General features: G+C 49.8%; 7 protein-coding genes across 7 annotated transcripts; 2 read left to right on the top strand and 5 right to left on the bottom strand.

Moving 5' to 3' along the window:
• Window positions 1-89: 89 nt before the first annotated feature.
• Window positions 90-3,447, bottom strand: CI109_101150 (urease; the record flags this gene model as incomplete). Its single annotated transcript, XM_032002801.1, has 12 exons — window positions 90-187; window positions 250-357; window positions 417-972; window positions 1,035-1,167; window positions 1,226-1,308; window positions 1,370-1,660; window positions 1,717-1,908; window positions 1,968-2,077; window positions 2,133-2,250; window positions 2,313-2,815; window positions 3,000-3,294; window positions 3,424-3,447. The coding sequence occupies 12 exons, from the start codon at window positions 3,445-3,447 to the stop codon at window positions 90-92; spliced, it is 2,511 nt and encodes an 836-aa protein (XP_031863140.1).
• Window positions 3,448-4,069: 622 nt separating this feature from the next.
• Window positions 4,070-5,584, bottom strand: CI109_101151 (uncharacterized protein; the record flags this gene model as incomplete). Its single annotated transcript, XM_032002802.1, has 4 exons — window positions 4,070-5,083; window positions 5,180-5,264; window positions 5,325-5,361; window positions 5,434-5,584. The coding sequence occupies 4 exons, from the start codon at window positions 5,582-5,584 to the stop codon at window positions 4,070-4,072; spliced, it is 1,287 nt and encodes a 428-aa protein (XP_031863141.1).
• Window positions 5,585-6,137: 553 nt separating this feature from the next.
• Window positions 6,138-6,846, top strand: CI109_101152 (uncharacterized protein; the record flags this gene model as incomplete). Its single annotated transcript, XM_032002803.2, has 5 exons — window positions 6,138-6,174; window positions 6,242-6,294; window positions 6,360-6,431; window positions 6,571-6,720; window positions 6,793-6,846. 5 exons carry the CDS (start codon window positions 6,138-6,140, stop codon window positions 6,844-6,846), a joined length of 366 nt encoding a protein of 121 aa, XP_031863142.2.
• A 266-nt stretch (window positions 6,847-7,112) lies between these two features.
• On the bottom strand, window positions 7,113-7,912 carry CI109_101153 (uncharacterized protein; the record flags this gene model as incomplete). The annotated part of the gene is made up of 3 exons (XM_032002804.1): window positions 7,113-7,335; window positions 7,405-7,513; window positions 7,642-7,912. 3 exons carry the CDS (start codon window positions 7,910-7,912, stop codon window positions 7,113-7,115), a joined length of 603 nt encoding a protein of 200 aa, XP_031863143.1.
• An 894-nt stretch (window positions 7,913-8,806) lies between these two features.
• On the top strand, window positions 8,807-10,545 carry CI109_101154 (uncharacterized protein; the record flags this gene model as incomplete). Its single annotated transcript, XM_065966910.1, has 4 exons — window positions 8,807-8,995; window positions 9,093-9,414; window positions 9,487-9,994; window positions 10,074-10,545. The coding sequence occupies 4 exons, from the start codon at window positions 8,807-8,809 to the stop codon at window positions 10,543-10,545; spliced, it is 1,491 nt and encodes a 496-aa protein (XP_065822982.1).
• Window positions 10,546-10,730: 185 nt separating this feature from the next.
• Window positions 10,731-11,550, bottom strand: CI109_101155 (uncharacterized protein; the record flags this gene model as incomplete). Its single annotated transcript, XM_032002806.1, has 4 exons — window positions 10,731-10,804; window positions 10,849-10,988; window positions 11,075-11,149; window positions 11,222-11,550. The coding sequence occupies 4 exons, from the start codon at window positions 11,548-11,550 to the stop codon at window positions 10,731-10,733; spliced, it is 618 nt and encodes a 205-aa protein (XP_031863145.1).
• Window positions 11,551-12,397: 847 nt separating this feature from the next.
• Window positions 12,398-15,562, bottom strand: CI109_101156 (uncharacterized protein; the record flags this gene model as incomplete). Its single annotated transcript, XM_065966911.1, has 11 exons — window positions 12,398-12,656; window positions 12,728-12,820; window positions 12,883-13,030; window positions 13,081-13,160; window positions 13,213-13,598; window positions 13,653-13,896; window positions 13,959-14,112; window positions 14,172-14,556; window positions 14,632-14,736; window positions 14,804-15,373; window positions 15,521-15,562. 11 exons carry the CDS (start codon window positions 15,560-15,562, stop codon window positions 12,398-12,400), a joined length of 2,466 nt encoding a protein of 821 aa, XP_065822983.1.
• Window positions 15,563-15,743: the final 181 nt, after the last annotated feature.

Below are 15,743 nucleotides of genomic sequence, written 5' to 3' on the forward strand. Positions count from 1 at the left end.
TCTCGGCTTCATATCCATACCATAAGTTACAACCAATTATCACCATTCTCTAGAACATCAAACTCGACTTTCCGCCTATGACATCGCGGTTAATAGACGAAATGCTTCTTCGTCAATGGCAGTGAAGTTGCCGGCGGAGCATCGCAGAGTACTCCATCCGCATGCACTTCGTATGTTTCCGGGTCGACTGTATCACACCATCACTGTCAGTCAACGGGAGCGGGAGAGTAGCAGCGGGGTTGAACTGACCTGTCATCTTGGGCATCGCATCGTTCAATTTCATGTCCTTCTTGCCGATGTTTCGACAGTTCTTGACAGCTTCAGGTTTCTTCTTCAGGCCGTATTTGTCGATGAAGCCTTTGTGATTTATTCTCCGTCAGCGCCATCTGTACTGGTTTATGGGGCTGGCAACTCACCACCATCAATTGACGCTTGGCTGACCCACACGACCGAGTTGAGTGCCGCCGCAGAGGGCTGAGCACCCCACATCGGTCGTCCGAAGACCGGTTGGACGGTCGGGATAGACGCATTGGCATCTCCCATCTGTGCCCAGGCAATTACACCACCCTTGAGCACCATTTCGGGCTTAGCACCAAACGTCTCCGGCTTCCAGATCACCAAGTCTGCAAGACATCCGACCGAGACTTGACCAATCAAGTGGGACATTCCCTGAGCGATGGCAGGGTTGACGGTGTACTTGGCGATATATCGTTTGACTCGGTTGTTATCGTTCTTGTCGCTGTCTCCTTCAAGTGGACCTCGCACATCCTTCATCTTAGCAGCCGTTCTCCATGTTCGAGCGACGACTTCTCCAATTCGACCCATCGCTTGAGCGTCACTACTGATCATGGAGATAGCGCCGGTGTCTTGGAGAACATCCTCCGCTGCAACGGTTTCAGCTCGAATACGAGAATCGGCAAAGGCGATGTCTTCAGGAATTGACTTGTCAAGGTGGTGGCATACCATAAGCATCTGCGACCGATTGAACCATCAGCAACGCAAGCACTCCGAGACGTCGCGAGACGCATGCTTACGTCAAGATGCTCATCTAGCGTGTTGACCGCGTATGGTCGCGTAGGGTTCGTCGAACTTGGCAACACATTCTCCTGCTCGACAACGACGATTATATCTGGGGCATGACCACCACCCGCACCTTCGGTGTGATAGCTAAATGACTTGTCAGTCCTGACACCATTGTATGTTGCTAAGAAACAAGGGGACGCACGTGTGAATAGTCCTTCCCTTGATAGCAGCTAATGTGCTTTCGACATAACCACTCTCGTTCAACGTATCAGTATGAATGTTGACCTAAAAGTTGTTCGAGTGGATGAGCTTGGGTCTATTATCCACGCAACTATCCTCAGCTCACCTGGACATCGTATTCATCACCAACGGTTAAAGCTCGATCGATAGCTTCTGGGGTCGATCCCCAGTCCTCATGCAGTTTCAAACCGCACGCTCCTGCTTCCACGATGTCCTTCAATCCTTTGGTACCGGCATCATTACCCTTTCCTGTAAAGCCAAAGTTGAGGGGAATGGTGTCCGTTGCTGCCATCATGTTGTGCATGTAGAATGCAGAGGATGTGCAGGTCGTGGCGTTAGTCCCGCTCGCGGGTCCTGTGCCGCCGCCGACGACGGTTGTGATACCAGATGAGAGGGCCTAGGTGTAGCGTCAGCCTCTAAACATATTTCGATCTTCGCAAGACACTTTCGTACCTCGGTCCAGAGCTGCGTACAGATGTAATGCACATGCACATCCAAAGCGCCCGCTGTGACGATCAACTTTTCACCGGCAATGACCTCGGTGTTTGAGCCAAAGACCATGCCCTCGGTAACTCCATCCATGATATCGGGATTACCAGCTTTTCCTATGCCTACAATCTTGCCGTTCTTGACACCGATATCGGCCTGGATGGGGAAACAGTGTAAGCTCAAGGTCGCCATTGATGTAATTCGAAGTGGCCAACCTTGTAGATGCCGCTCCAGTCAATGATGAGCGCGTTCGTGATGAGAAGGTCAAGTACTTCATGGTCTGATCGATTGGACGCCTGACCTTGACCATCTCGTAGAACCTTGCCTGTCAATGTAGTCGTTAGGTCAAGACGTGACGTCCGTGTCACCATATTACTTACCACCACCAAACTTGCACTCGTCTCCGTACACGGTAAAGTCCTTCTCCACCTCGATCCAGAGGTCCATGTCTGCCAACTGGACCTTGTCGCCAGTTGTTGGTCCGAACATCGAGGCGTACTGTAAACGCGCGTGTCAGCTTGAAGACTGACATCGTAGTGATCGGCTTTGCAGATACGTACCACTTCTCTATCCATCTCTGCCACTGGTGCATCTTCCACTTTGTCTTGCTTCTTATGTCTGAATCCACCCTTCTCCACCAAATCTCTCACTTTATTCTCTCTCAAGCTTTCCTCGAAAGGTCCACTGCCGAGCCCCGAACCGCCATACAACAGCTTCTTCCCACCAACTTCTACCAGACTGACCGTCTTCCTCTCTCCAGGCTCGAATCGGACCGCTGTACCCGCTGCAATATCAAGATGACATCCGTACGACACCAATCTGTCAAAGACGAGCGAAGGGTTGGTCTCGAGAAAAGGATAGTGTGAGCCGACTTGGATAGGTCGATCACCTTCGTTCTTGACTTCGAGGAGGAAACGACGTTTTCCAACATTCAAGGGGATTTTCTTCTTCTTCACACAGATTACCGCGCCAGGGAGGTAGGTGTCGGGTTTGGGCGGATCGGGTAAGGGGAAGAGGTCTTGTGATGGGATTGGGAGGAAGGATCCGTAGAGGGCGTTGTTTACTGGCGGTGAATTGTCAGCTTCAACCTGTAACCATTCCCCAATATGACAGGTATGGCGACTGCTTCCTCTTTCCCCGTCCAGTTACATCCCCGCTTTGCCGATATCTTTGCTTGCCACTAGTTCTCCGTCCTCATCTTTCCGCATTACTCTGACACACCACAGCAAAGATGGCTTTGCACTTACAATCGCCATCATCTGAGCTTATCGGATCATGTACCGTGACCAAAAACGTTCCATCTGGGAAAGTCCCCTCTACCTGAATATCATGTATCCCCTCCGCCACGCCAAACATGACATGTCTCCTACCCAACATCTTCTTACCCAGATCCATGAGTTGAGAGACGGAATGATTCCCATCACGTATGAATTCGTGTAGCTGGGAAGCTATTAGTGCTGTCGTCTCGGATTTGTTGAGGAGAAGACCGCGAGCAAGACGACGTTGGGCGAGTGTGCCCAGCGTCGTTAGGATGAGCTTGTCCTGCAAGAAAGAAACAGCACCACCAAGATCAGTCAGCCGTCTGTCATTGACTAAAGCACCGATGCTCTGAATGATCGTGCGGGGGACGTGGGAAGGCTGGGTTCAGCACTGGGATCTCTTATCACTCACCTGCTCTCGAGGGAGGAGGTGCATCTTGGGCACTGAATGAGTTCACTCGGTTGATTGAACTCTCGCTGAGAGGTAAGGATCGAGAGCTCGCAGGTGTACTGTGCTATTGTGGTGAAGCAGATATATATAGGGCAAGAAGCAGAACACGATATCCAAGGAGAGAAGGGAGCGGGAGAGCAACATCATGAGTGAGTTTGTTGTTGAGACCAGAGTTCGCACATTCCAGGCACCGAATTCAACCGACTTTCCTTATCTTTCGCTCTTGCTATTCGCCGGATCAATCGGGCAAGATATTTACAAGGGTTGATCGCTTTCACATCCATTCTGCTGCAAATCTTCTCATGCCATGTAGTGAGCTAATTAATTGACCAACCTGCCTGATGTTCGACCATTGCGCAGAGGTAGCAGTGCATAGAGACACCGCGGCTCTGTGACAACAAGTGGAATAAACGAATGACATCGTTGACTATGAGTAACGTTGAATAGAAATGCAATAGCGGTATGTGATAGAACTCGTGAGAAAAACAAGCGTGCGCGTGGTATTACTGAAAGTTGACACCCAGGACCAGTCATTCAAGATTTAGGTCCTGGACATTGTCCGTAACCGTGTGTATTCATACTTTCCAAACATAAAAGTCCAATCTCATCACAACAACATTCCAGCGGCAAGAGCGACAAAACCGATAGCGAGACCAAGAACGTCCCCACGAGCTACAGAAACTCGACCAACGGCGGAAGAGGCAGCGGCGGAAGCTGTTCCAGCGGCAGCAGAAGCTCCGGAGCCCGAGGCAGAAGCGGATCTGCTGGCGGACCTGCTACCTGTTCCAGAGGCGGAAGGGGTGAGAGATCCAACACCAACGGCGGCGGAAGTTGTGCTGGAAGATGAGGAGTTGGTAGAGCTGGTTGTGTTGGAAGAACCACCTGAAGTAGCGAGGGTGTAGCTCAACTTCTGCCATGTCGCACTAGATGAGACGGTGTAATCTGATCCGACGGGGTTGTTGAGGTAATAGATGTTGCCTGATGCGTCGACCTGGACGATCGCGGATGGGGAAGCAGCGTACGCGGCAGCGTTATCCTGAGAGGAGGGAGCAGGGAGAGTCTGAGTGGAGTTGATTCGATCGACAGCGAAAGGAGCGCCGGTGGTGATAGTGTAGTCGCCGAGATCTGTCCAGTGAGAAAGGACGTATGTGTTGGAGAAGTCGTTGGGAACAAAGACAATCTGGTAAGGGACGTTGTCGCCCGCATTGGGAATAGAGATTGCTTGACCGGCCGAGTTGGGGAAAGCACTTCCGCTGAAAGCTTGAGCAGTGGGTTGGAAGTAGGCGTAGTGGACAACAAAGACGTTGGCGGACCCGGCGGCAGTACCTGGGACACCGAGGTAGAAGATGTGGTTCGCAGCTTGGGCAGCAGTGACGGTGTATCCGCTTACGGAGAAGCTGGGGCTCTCGACTGCTTCCCAGTTGAGGGCGGACCCGCTAGCAGCGTTGGTGACACTGCTCATGTCGATCTGGTACAGTCCCGACCCGGTGGTAAGGGTGAAGAGGGTGTTCGTGTCATGGTCGAGCACGGAAGCAGATCGGGAGTTGCCGAGGTCAGAAGGTGCAGACGCAGTTGTTTGAGTAGACCATGAATCGGAAGCAAAGTTGTAGATGTAGATTTTCTGTAAACAATACAAGAGATGTGATGTCAGATGATTTCGGGGTACACGACTCCAGACGAAAATCGATGAGGAAAAGGAAAAAACAATCGCACTCACACTCAAGTCGCTATCGCCACCAATGACGTACATTGCATTGTTCGTTTGTGAGAGAATACATTGAGTGTTCTGACCTGTCCAAGGACTAAGAGCGGATATGGGATCAGCTTCCCCCCTCCGTCGACACAACGAGGACTTGACTCACGGTCTTCCAGAAGTTGAGAGGGTGGTCGGGTTTGGTGCTATTCGGGAAAACACACGCGCGCGCGTCAGTGAAACGTCCGATCTTGGATGTTGGTCCGATTTCCACTTACAAGACCAGCTGTCACTGGTTCCAAGCTTGACATCGGAACTACCGCCAAACGCATACAAGTTCCAGTTGGCGTCGAATTGAACACATGGGACGGCTTGAACAGACACAGCGAGGACGGAGAGCACGGAAGCGATAGTGAATGAAGAAAGCATTTTTGTGATGGACGCGGCGCGAGTGTCGATTAGTACTATGAAAACAATAAAGAAAGTGTAATACGAGTTAACCTATGATCCGAAATCGAATTGGTATATGCAAGAAAAGAGAAAGGATTATGGGGGAGGTGGGAGAAGAAGAAAGGAGGTGTATGCTTTTTGGTGATTTGTCGTTTGTGGTTTGTTGTTATGAAGCTGGCCAAGGCTGAATGAAGGGGATTTGTTGTAGTCCAGTATAAATAGCACTTTTGACGATGAAGCACAGCAATAATAACTCTCTCATCTCCTGAAAAAAGCACAACGCGCGCGCTCGGTCCCACTAATCGGGAATTCAACACGCACACAGAGTGACTGCGGAGACTCCACACGGTAGCAATGGCATGCACGTGGCAATAATACCGATTCACCGATCAAGTGGCATTCAATGGAGTGTGTGAGAGATGTTCTGTAACACGCTTGCTGGGAAGTGCGATGTCGAGGTGATGTTGTTGTTGGTGTATTTGTGTCTCCTCTCTTCAGTCGTTGTCACCAAAAGACCTGTCACTCAGCCACAATGTCCGACCCTACCTCCATCGCCCAGCAATTCACTCGTCAGTCGCGCTCAGCTGAGCTGCTTGCCTCGCTCATCGCTCAAATACTGATATCTCCGTACCGCAGAATTCTACTACCAACAATTCGACTCTGATCGAAATGGTCTTGCTTCTCTCTACGTGCGTCAGCTAGCCGACTACCGAATCTGCAGTGGGAGTAGAGCTAACTTGCTACGGTACGACAGCGAGACACATCGATGATGACCTGGGAGTCTACTCAGATTCAGGGTGCCCCTGCTATCGTTGAGAAGCTCGTCGTAAGTCCACTCTCCTTGCGCCTTGAAGAAGCTTCGCCCACTGACCATATCTTTCGCCTTCCTATCACCTACTCATATCATCGATAACTATCTACCGACGACACTGGTTGTTTCACTCGCTATCGAATCATATGAACAGAGCCTCCCTTTCGCCAAAGTCGAGCACAAGGTCGTCACTATCGATGCCCAACCTTCTTCCCCTTCAACTGCTTCTCTCATCGTCCTCGTCACCGGTCAACTCCTCGTCGATGACGGACAAAACCCTCTTCAATTCACTCAGGTCTTCCACGTGAGTTGCCCTTGCTATGACGAACCGCTTTTTGACTGACTGACAGGGCTGACGTTTCCCCTAACCTTTCAGTTGATGCCCGAGGGTGGAAGTTACTTTGTCTTCAACGATGTCTTCAGACTGTGAGTACTTCGTGAAGAGCTGTAAGTGCCCTGAATTGACATCTATGTGCGTCGTAGCAACTACGGATAATTATGTCATGACATTTCATCGGTACGAGGCGAAAGTAGTGGGACACGGAGGATACGACATGTTGACGTTTCGATGCATTATATTACATTCTATCGATATTACTCCGTTGTCGAACACAGCGTGCTCCTCAACATTTCTAAACTACTTTATCAAGACTTCGCATCTCATTCTGGCCGGAATACATTTTGCGCTCCAATCCATTATTGTCCATCCTCATCATGCACACCATTCTTCCGATCTTCTGTCCATTTTTCGATCCATTCCGCAACCCTTCTCACATTTTCATCTACCTCGTTATCCGCCTCTCCTTCACTCTTGAGCTCGACAACAATCTCCTCAGCATAAGATTCTCGAGTCTCATTAAGACATGTCATCATGATTTCGGCTGTGACGTTTTCTGTAATCTTCTTGGTTGGGTAGTTTCTACACATTGGCAAACAGAACTGGTCAGCACAACCGGGACTGAAGATTTTGTTGGTGATGCAGACTTACCTCGCTGTGAGACGGTCATGCAGGATACTGTTGTCGCAAGTGAGCACAACGGCAAGGTCTACCCATCGTTCGGGGAAAAGGGAGGGGTCGTGATGATCGAGAATGAAGCCTGGGAGCAAGCAACTTTAGCACAGCTCTCTCTCGAAATACATGTCCCTCATTGGCTCTTGGTTAAAACACCAAGTCTGCACAGTCTCTTCACGGCCAGTCTGTACAAAGCGATAATCTCAAACTCACCCGTTTCACTCGGTCCATCCTCAGGATTGACAACTCCTTCCAGGTAATCCAATAATCTCTCTTCGTCCACTACCCAGCAGCTCCACTCTTCGTCCCAACCTTCATGGAATCCATGTTCCTTGACGATATCCCCAATATTGAGATGTTTCATCTGCGTTGTTGATGATTCGGCAAGTTCTTGGGCGAGTAGTTGTGAATGGAGAGTTTTGCCAGTTCCGGGAGTACCGGTGATCAGGACGATGGGGTGGGTACGGGGGTGATGGGTGGTCATGATGGGCTTGTTGGAGAAAGGGGATATAAGGTGATGCTATAAGAGGTCAAGGAGAAACGGGAAAATGTAAACAGAATGGTTGTCGAGGTGATCGACCTGTTTAGCTGTCAACTTTTTCAGAAGCAATGAGCCCCGCACAATAGAAACGTTGAAAGTGGCAACGGGATCAAATACCCAATAAATGGCACATCTTCCGTGCTGCACCACATCATCATTATGTTCCGTTGCGAATCGTATAACGGTGGCGTTTAGCAGGCAGAGTGGAAAGGGCGTTGTTGCGACAGAAAGGTATACTACGTACGTTATGAATTACCCTACGAAGACTGTCGACATAGCTGGCGTAACTGGGGCGGCCTCGCGAGCCATAGAGCCGACGCGGTTACCGAACAGAATCCCAGTGTCCGGGGGTCAGGACGAACTGCGAATCGAAGAACAAGGACTAGGAGTACAAGGGAGAACGATTCCGAGGTCAAATAAGAATAGGTATACGCGGATGAGGGAATGACAAACGCTCTTTGGATGCATACAAGTCACTTACACATCACGTGATCAACCCCAGCTGGAAATACAAACAGCGTCGCCAGACTGATCAGTGATGAATATTGAGTGCACGATACCCTCGCAGCCAACATGACCATATGAACCGATCATACATGTCTGATATCTTCGAACTACAATAAGAAGACCAGTGAATGTACGAGTGATGTAACGGTTGAGCGCAACAGCGAAGTGCCTTCCACACGTGTTTGAACGCTTTGAACACACAATCACTTGGGAGGGACCGAGCGTCAATGTTCATGTATCATCTCACTTCTTTGCATTGACACTCTATTTTGCAATCTTTTCCTCTTTCTTTTCCAGGTGGCATCCACATTCATAAACACCCCTACCCCAATGTCGGGCTTTCCGGATTGCAGCACAACAGACTGCGCTAATCCCGCTCTGCACTTCGACGGGGAATGTAGATGGTGCTCAAAATGGTTTTGTGGGCGACACAAAGAGAACGTACAAACCCATCCGTGCTTTGATGGTCATCGCCCTGAGAGGATATTTGGTGGTCCGAGGCCCAATCTCGACTCGTTGGTATGTCCTGACATTTGCTCTTCCTCAACCGCTCGCCTCCGCACTTCATCGTCTTCTCATTAGATGTCGATGTTGATACTTACGATGCGTTGAACAGGTCGAGAAGTACCTTGAAAAGCTCGATATCGAACTCATCATTGCTGAAGTCGAACTCCTTCGTCCCGGCCACGCATGTACGATCAACAAACCTTCAAGCTGGTCAGAACTGCAAAAGCTCGTTGGGGGATGTAACTATCATATCGTCATCGTGTTTGATGACGGTCGAAGATGGGTCATGAGGGTCAGGAAGATCGGAATGAGCTACCAACATCTCGATGCATTAAGACTCAACCTCGATAGCGAGTTTGCCACTGTCAGCTTCATGTCTGAGCAGTGTATCCTGATACCCAAGGTTTGGGCCCGTCCAGCTACTAGTCGACGTAAGTTTATCCTTGTTTGTTCTGTGATTGAAAGATACTGGTCGTAGCTGATATTATTTATACGTTACTTAGTGCCAACTGACTTGCTTTACTTCTATCAAGAATTCGTTCCCGGTGTTTCAGCTTTCGAAGTCTTGCTATGGGTCAACCCGATCACCGACCCGACAATCAAGCTTATCCGAAGCTACGCAGAATATACCCTCCATTTAGAGAAAATCACATTCGATCGAGTGGGAAGCCTTCACACACGACCTGATGGAATGATATCCGTCGGCCCACTCATTGACCGTCGACCGCCGTTCCTACAGCCTCCTCATTTTCACGGTCCTTTCGATACTGCCAAACAGCGGTACCTCGCCATCATCGATCTACGACTTGAGCAAACCCTTCGAGGCGAACGGTATCCGCCATCATTAGAACTACTTCACTATCTCATTCTCCTCGACTTGCGAACTTACTTGAACGATCACTGTCCGGAACTCGAAGAAGGACCATGGTATATCAAACACAACGACGAGAACGGTAATCACGTTATGATGGAGAAGGATGGGACGATCAACGGGGTAATCGACTGGGAATGGTGGGTTGACATCTACTCACAACTTATCCAGTATCACCTCGCTGTACTGTACTCATTCTGACGACATTCCGTGACGTAGGACCTATATAACATGTAAAGCGGAAGCATTCGCTGCACCGAGCTGCATGTTGGGAGCGCTCATTGACCGTGATCCCAATATCCTGAGCAGTCGCGAGACTGCCTTGATGGAAGCCTATCGCGCCCTCGATCGTACAGATCTAGCAGAATACGTCAAGAATGGCCGAAAGTATCATCACTTGCATCGGTATCTCTTCGAAGGAGTCGTCTATCCCAAAGGTCTCACAGGGATGCGAAGAGCGTTTTTGGATATACCGGAAGAGCAAGACAACGAACCGAAAACTATCAAAGAATGGATTCGAGATGGGATCAAGAGGCACGGTGACAAGCAGGCCGTCAAGGATCTGGTAGCTCGACGACCCGACTCAAAGTTGATCAGGGCATTTAATCAACCAGATGGAAGTGTCCATAAGGACAGTAAGAAGAGAAAACTTAAAACCGATGGGTCGCTCGTAGCCGCGTCGCGATGTTAGACGATATCAGTAGGTCCACAGAACAGTCCATAGTACGGCTTTTTTACATGCTTTTTTTCATTCGATGTGGCACATGGTGTATACGATGCGCCGCTCGCTATACTGTTTATGTCACACTGCACTGCACATATCGGGCCTTTCCAAGTTCATCTCCCTCCTGAAATGTGTCGCGATGTCCGCCGCTCCTAGTTTGTGGCTGATCGGTCGAGCCACTCGGGATAAACGGCGGTGGTACTATTGGCGTAGAGCATGTTCCAGTCTGCGAAAGGAGTCAATATCAACAGGATTGCGCGCGACACGTACGCTTTAAGCACACAAGGGGATTTGCTCGATTTATCAGCGGTTTTGCACAGTACTCTAACTGGTCGTCCCAACTACGATCTGTGATCACGCGACAGATATCTCCTTCCAATCCGGCCATGGACAAACCCTCCACCTGCAATCTGCATCGAGGTATCAACAATCGATCGTGCCACACACACTGGCAGAGGTCGAGGCACAACAACAGTACAAGAGCAGCTGTACTCACTCCCAGCGTTGAAGGTCATCATTCCAACTGACACCAGGCTCTGTCTCCAGATCGTCTTCGGTCCAATCCCCTTGACTGTGGATTACACCGAGTCGGTATATTTCAGCTACACTTTGATGTTCCTGTCGCATGGCAGACTAAGCTCACACGAAAAAATCACTATCATCAGAGCTGCCCGAGCCGATACTGCTGCCACTCCCATCGTCGCTGTCACTATCATCGTCATCATCATCACCGTCTGATTCTTGAGCGCCTCCTTGATCATCGTTATTCTGGTCATTCACTTGATCATCGGTCGGGGGCGATGGAGGCGGACTTGGGGCTGGAGAAGCGACTGGTGCCGCAGGAGAAGCCTCATCAACGGAGATGGTCGAGGAGGAATCATCGGAGCTCTCGGATGGAGAGGGAGAGGAGGCGGCGAGAGACGAGACGTCTGTGGGCGATGTCAATGGAGAGCCAAAGTTATAGTAAGCCATGCTGATTTCGCAATGCAAAGCTTGGCATAGATCATACTCAAGGACACATTCACGTTGGATCACTTATAGTTCCCCGTCTACTGTTCACTTAATAAGTCGGAGAGGAAAAGAAGCAATAACACGCCCGTATAGGGACGGGAGAAGCTGAATGCATGCAAATGGTTTGGTTGGAGAAGCACACACAAGTGGAGCCACACTGTGTAGGTAGAGATCCAAAGCCGTGAGAAATGCTCCTTCTCATGATGGGAATGTGTGCTGAGGCGCCACTGCATGTAATCAGAAGGGAGGTGTTAGTTCTCAAGAGCGTTCTCTTCCCCAGCTCACCTGCGCCCTTGGTCGGCATGGGACACTAATGTAGGCTTCTCATGCGTTGTTCTGAAGCAGAATGATCATGTTCGTGTGACATTGGTTCGGGATACTCCTGCTCCGCCGCGCGCGCCCTGTAGCTTCGTGTGTGTACAGCATCGCGCGATGACATTAAGCTAGATGATGCACACAAGAGGTACATAGTAATGAAACAAGTGTGAACGATCCCTATTGCGTCTGAGTGGAAGGCCAAAAACACAGAAGGGGACATGTACCACACTTCCAGTAAACTTGCTTTGATCGGTGATTGCTTCATACCAACGACCGGTGATTAGCATGGCACCGAACCGGCCAGTATCGCCAACAACAGCTATGTATTGGACACACGTACTGATGGTATGACCACAGCAGGAGTAAGACAAGCGTATACACATCGCTGTATCTCCGTTTACTGGGGCGTGCATCGAACACCGAGATCGGCCCAAGCAGGTAACTCTATAATTGACTTCTACAAATATGACAGTTTCCCACAGCCATACTATTACGATACAACCTCCGCACTGATCGCTACGTCCGACCATATCTTCATCACCCACTCTCCCTTCGTTCCCTCATACGTCGACGGCACAAACACATATATCCCACTGTCCAACTTCACTCTTCCAGTACTGACACCTGTCAAACAATCCTCGTAGGGACCTGTTGTAGCTACTTGTTCGCCTAGAGTGCCTTTCGTTCCTCGCTTGAACATTGTCAGGTTGATAGGCGTAGGCGAGGGTTGTGGCAGATACAGTCGGGATCTGGAAACGGTACATCGAGATTTCTGGTCAGCATGAAAGAAGATGCTGGACCGGTGTATTATGATACTCACAGGACATAACCAGGCTTTGGCAATATCACTTCTACCTTTGGGTTCTGCTGATACCTTCCGGTACTGGGCCTACCACCCGCTGTGTTCTCGTTCCTGCCATCAATTGTGATCAGCGGAACTGGTATGAATGCAGCCTGGATTGACGTAGTACTCACCAAGTACCTTTGAGCATTCGGTTGAACATGCCGGATCCCTCAGCTGGGATCTGTGAAACAGTGACAGCAGCAGTGGACTCGAGAGTGAGCGAATAAGCGCCCGTTTGACCAGGATCAAAAGCGGATACGATGATCGTATAAGTGCCCGCTGGTCTGAAAATGAGCTGCCGGTCATTCAGAAAGCATATCCTCACTTACGATTCATATCAGGCATATCGCAGTATGCCATACCATACGAATATGACCCAGTGTCACCTCTCACTAGTCCCTCCGTGATGCTAAATACGCTCGTGAGCTTTGCACTAAGAAGCAGCCTGACAAGTTACTCACTCGAACACCTGTTCGCCTTTACCCCACAGCAACTTTGCATTCCACGCTGTATTTGTATCGCCTTGCAATGTCATCCTGACATGCGTACTGCCACCTCGGATTGGAGGCGCAATCACAACCTTGTACTGTGGGTTAATCATAGTAGTCGGCCAACCCGGATGTCCGCCAGCATTGCGACTCGTCAATTGCCCGGAGACGGTAGTGGAGAAGGGCAACGATGTCGCAATACGTTCAAGGTTGAGTGAGGTCCCTTTCGGAGCGTAAACGTTGAGCGTGAAGGACGTCTGGAAATTGCCTCGATCTCTGGCGGGAATTACCAGGAAGGTCGAGTTGGGCCGTCGTAGCTGATGCCGAACAAGGACGTGGACGCTATTGGCATATGGGTTCTGTATGATCTTCAGCGTGTAGCTCGTTATAAATGCATAGCAGTCCGGACTTACCGCTTGATCCGCTCGTTTGGGCTGTACAGACTCCTTCACCGTTCTGAGACATGTTCTACCGTGCTCCTCAAAGACATGCAGAGCGATGTCCTCTAATGGTCTGTCACTGCTGGTAATATGCTGAGATAGCATTATCCATATTTCCGGTAGTGGTTCTGGTGGACACGACACAAGAAGTCGATATTGTGGATTGGATATTAGGGCGTCTGATTCCCCACCAGCGGTGACAGGTTTGGGCCAAGACCTACGAGGGTGTCCAATGTCAGTCGACTGTCTGATGTGCCTTTGGGGATCAGGTTCACTCACCAATGTCTTGTTGCAACGACTGGATTTAGATTTGGATCCCAGTTCAGATGCAGAGCTTCAAACTCTGCACAAACCTGGTCCCAAGCCATCGTAAAAGCAGTAGCACCAGGATCCGTTATATCCAGTATCCTTTCTCCATCTTTTTCTCGCATACCTACCAGTCTAGATCAGCACATACACACACGACGATAGCTGAGAGGCAATAACACTCACCAACGACCCCATATGCGTGCAGCCGGACCAGTCCTTCGCATACTCTCTCGCCTGTACCCAGACTGACCACAACATCACCTCTCTTCCATGCCGAGTATATCCTATTCCATTCCTTTTCTCTTTGGAATCCCTCTCTCAAGCCGACCCGTTCTGGTATCCAACCTGTAATCGCATACAAGTCCGGTGCGGGATTGCTACCCCGGAAGGAATACCCGCCTTGAACCTTGATATAACCTTTCAAGACTAATGGGACCCAAGGGGTTCCGATGGTGTCCTGAGATGACGAGGATGCCGACGAGGACGAGGAGGAGCGAGTGGGAAGACTGGTGGTGTATAGTGGGGTATTATCGATACGAGAGTGAGGGAGCAGAGCATCAAAGACGACCTGTATAGCAGTTGTAAACGAATCAGACTTGGAAACGCATACATAACGAGACTTCATGCGCCCGGAAGCACTCACACTTCTCCAAGCTCCGTTGAGCATGAATTTAAGGACATGTTTTCCATTTTCCGATCTTCTTGGTCTGCCATTTGAGTTTTGTGGATACAGATGTTGCCATCCAAACTGTTAACCGGTCCATCGATCAGCAGTGTCGTAAAAATAGGCAAGATAACATGACGACTCGACTCGCCTTTGTACCAAAATCCTTGTTATGCTGCAATTTCACACCGATAGCGACCACGACTGAACAATCTCCTATCGGTCCTTGTCTCATTGAGAATCCATCTTCCTCCGAATTCTGATCCCAAGTGTCCACCGGTAATTCCCTCCACTCAGCTTGAGCCTTGATCTGTTCCTCCGCCAACTCAGGCTGCACCTCGTCTCTATATTCATGCTCTCCCACAAACCAACTTTCCTTCGGTTCCACCCAGAACGGTAAATCTAAACCATTGACCTTACCTCCTCTTCTCAAGATTGCAGCTTCTTCACCTGCGTCCCCTACTTCGGCTTTACCAACCTGTCCACCGAGTTGCTCTACTCTAGATTTGATCTTTTCAGCTCGATCAAGTACGAGTCGCCATCGTTTCTTGATCGTGGGGATTTCGGTCGATGGGACAAGTTTGGACGAGAGAAGATGGGAGTAAGTCTCGGCTGCTGAGATGTAGGTCGTGAATGCTCGTTGGAGGGTTGGTAGTGGTGATGTTGATATGGAGATGGTGCCGAGAGACGATTCGATTGAGATCGCTTTGTTAGCGTGGTCCTGGATTCCGATCACAGAGTAAGCATGAGCACCTCGGAGGGTTACAGACAGTACGGTACGTCAACTACACGGGAACCAAAGTCGAGGTAAGGTAGAACATCCAGGAGATGGGATATGCACTGTGGATAGAGACTAGGTCGGACTCACCGTCGCTAGCTTCAACCCTTCCTGATAAGTCCTGAAGGCCATATCTAACTCTACAGTTTTTCCTCCTACCTGTGTGTACTGTGTTGCTGAGCAAAGCAGAGATCAAAGTAGAGGATCAGATGCATCTTGTCTCTTGTCAACAACCCATTGATTGGCGGCAATCTCCTTCGAGCGAATGCGGGGGGAAGAATGCGGGGTAAATTTAGCATAACTCGTTTGATAT

This window comes from Kwoniella shandongensis, chromosome 2, assembly GCF_008629635.2.
Source record: "Kwoniella shandongensis chromosome 2, complete sequence".
Classification (NCBI taxonomy): domain Eukaryota; kingdom Fungi; phylum Basidiomycota; class Tremellomycetes; order Tremellales; family Cryptococcaceae; genus Kwoniella; species Kwoniella shandongensis.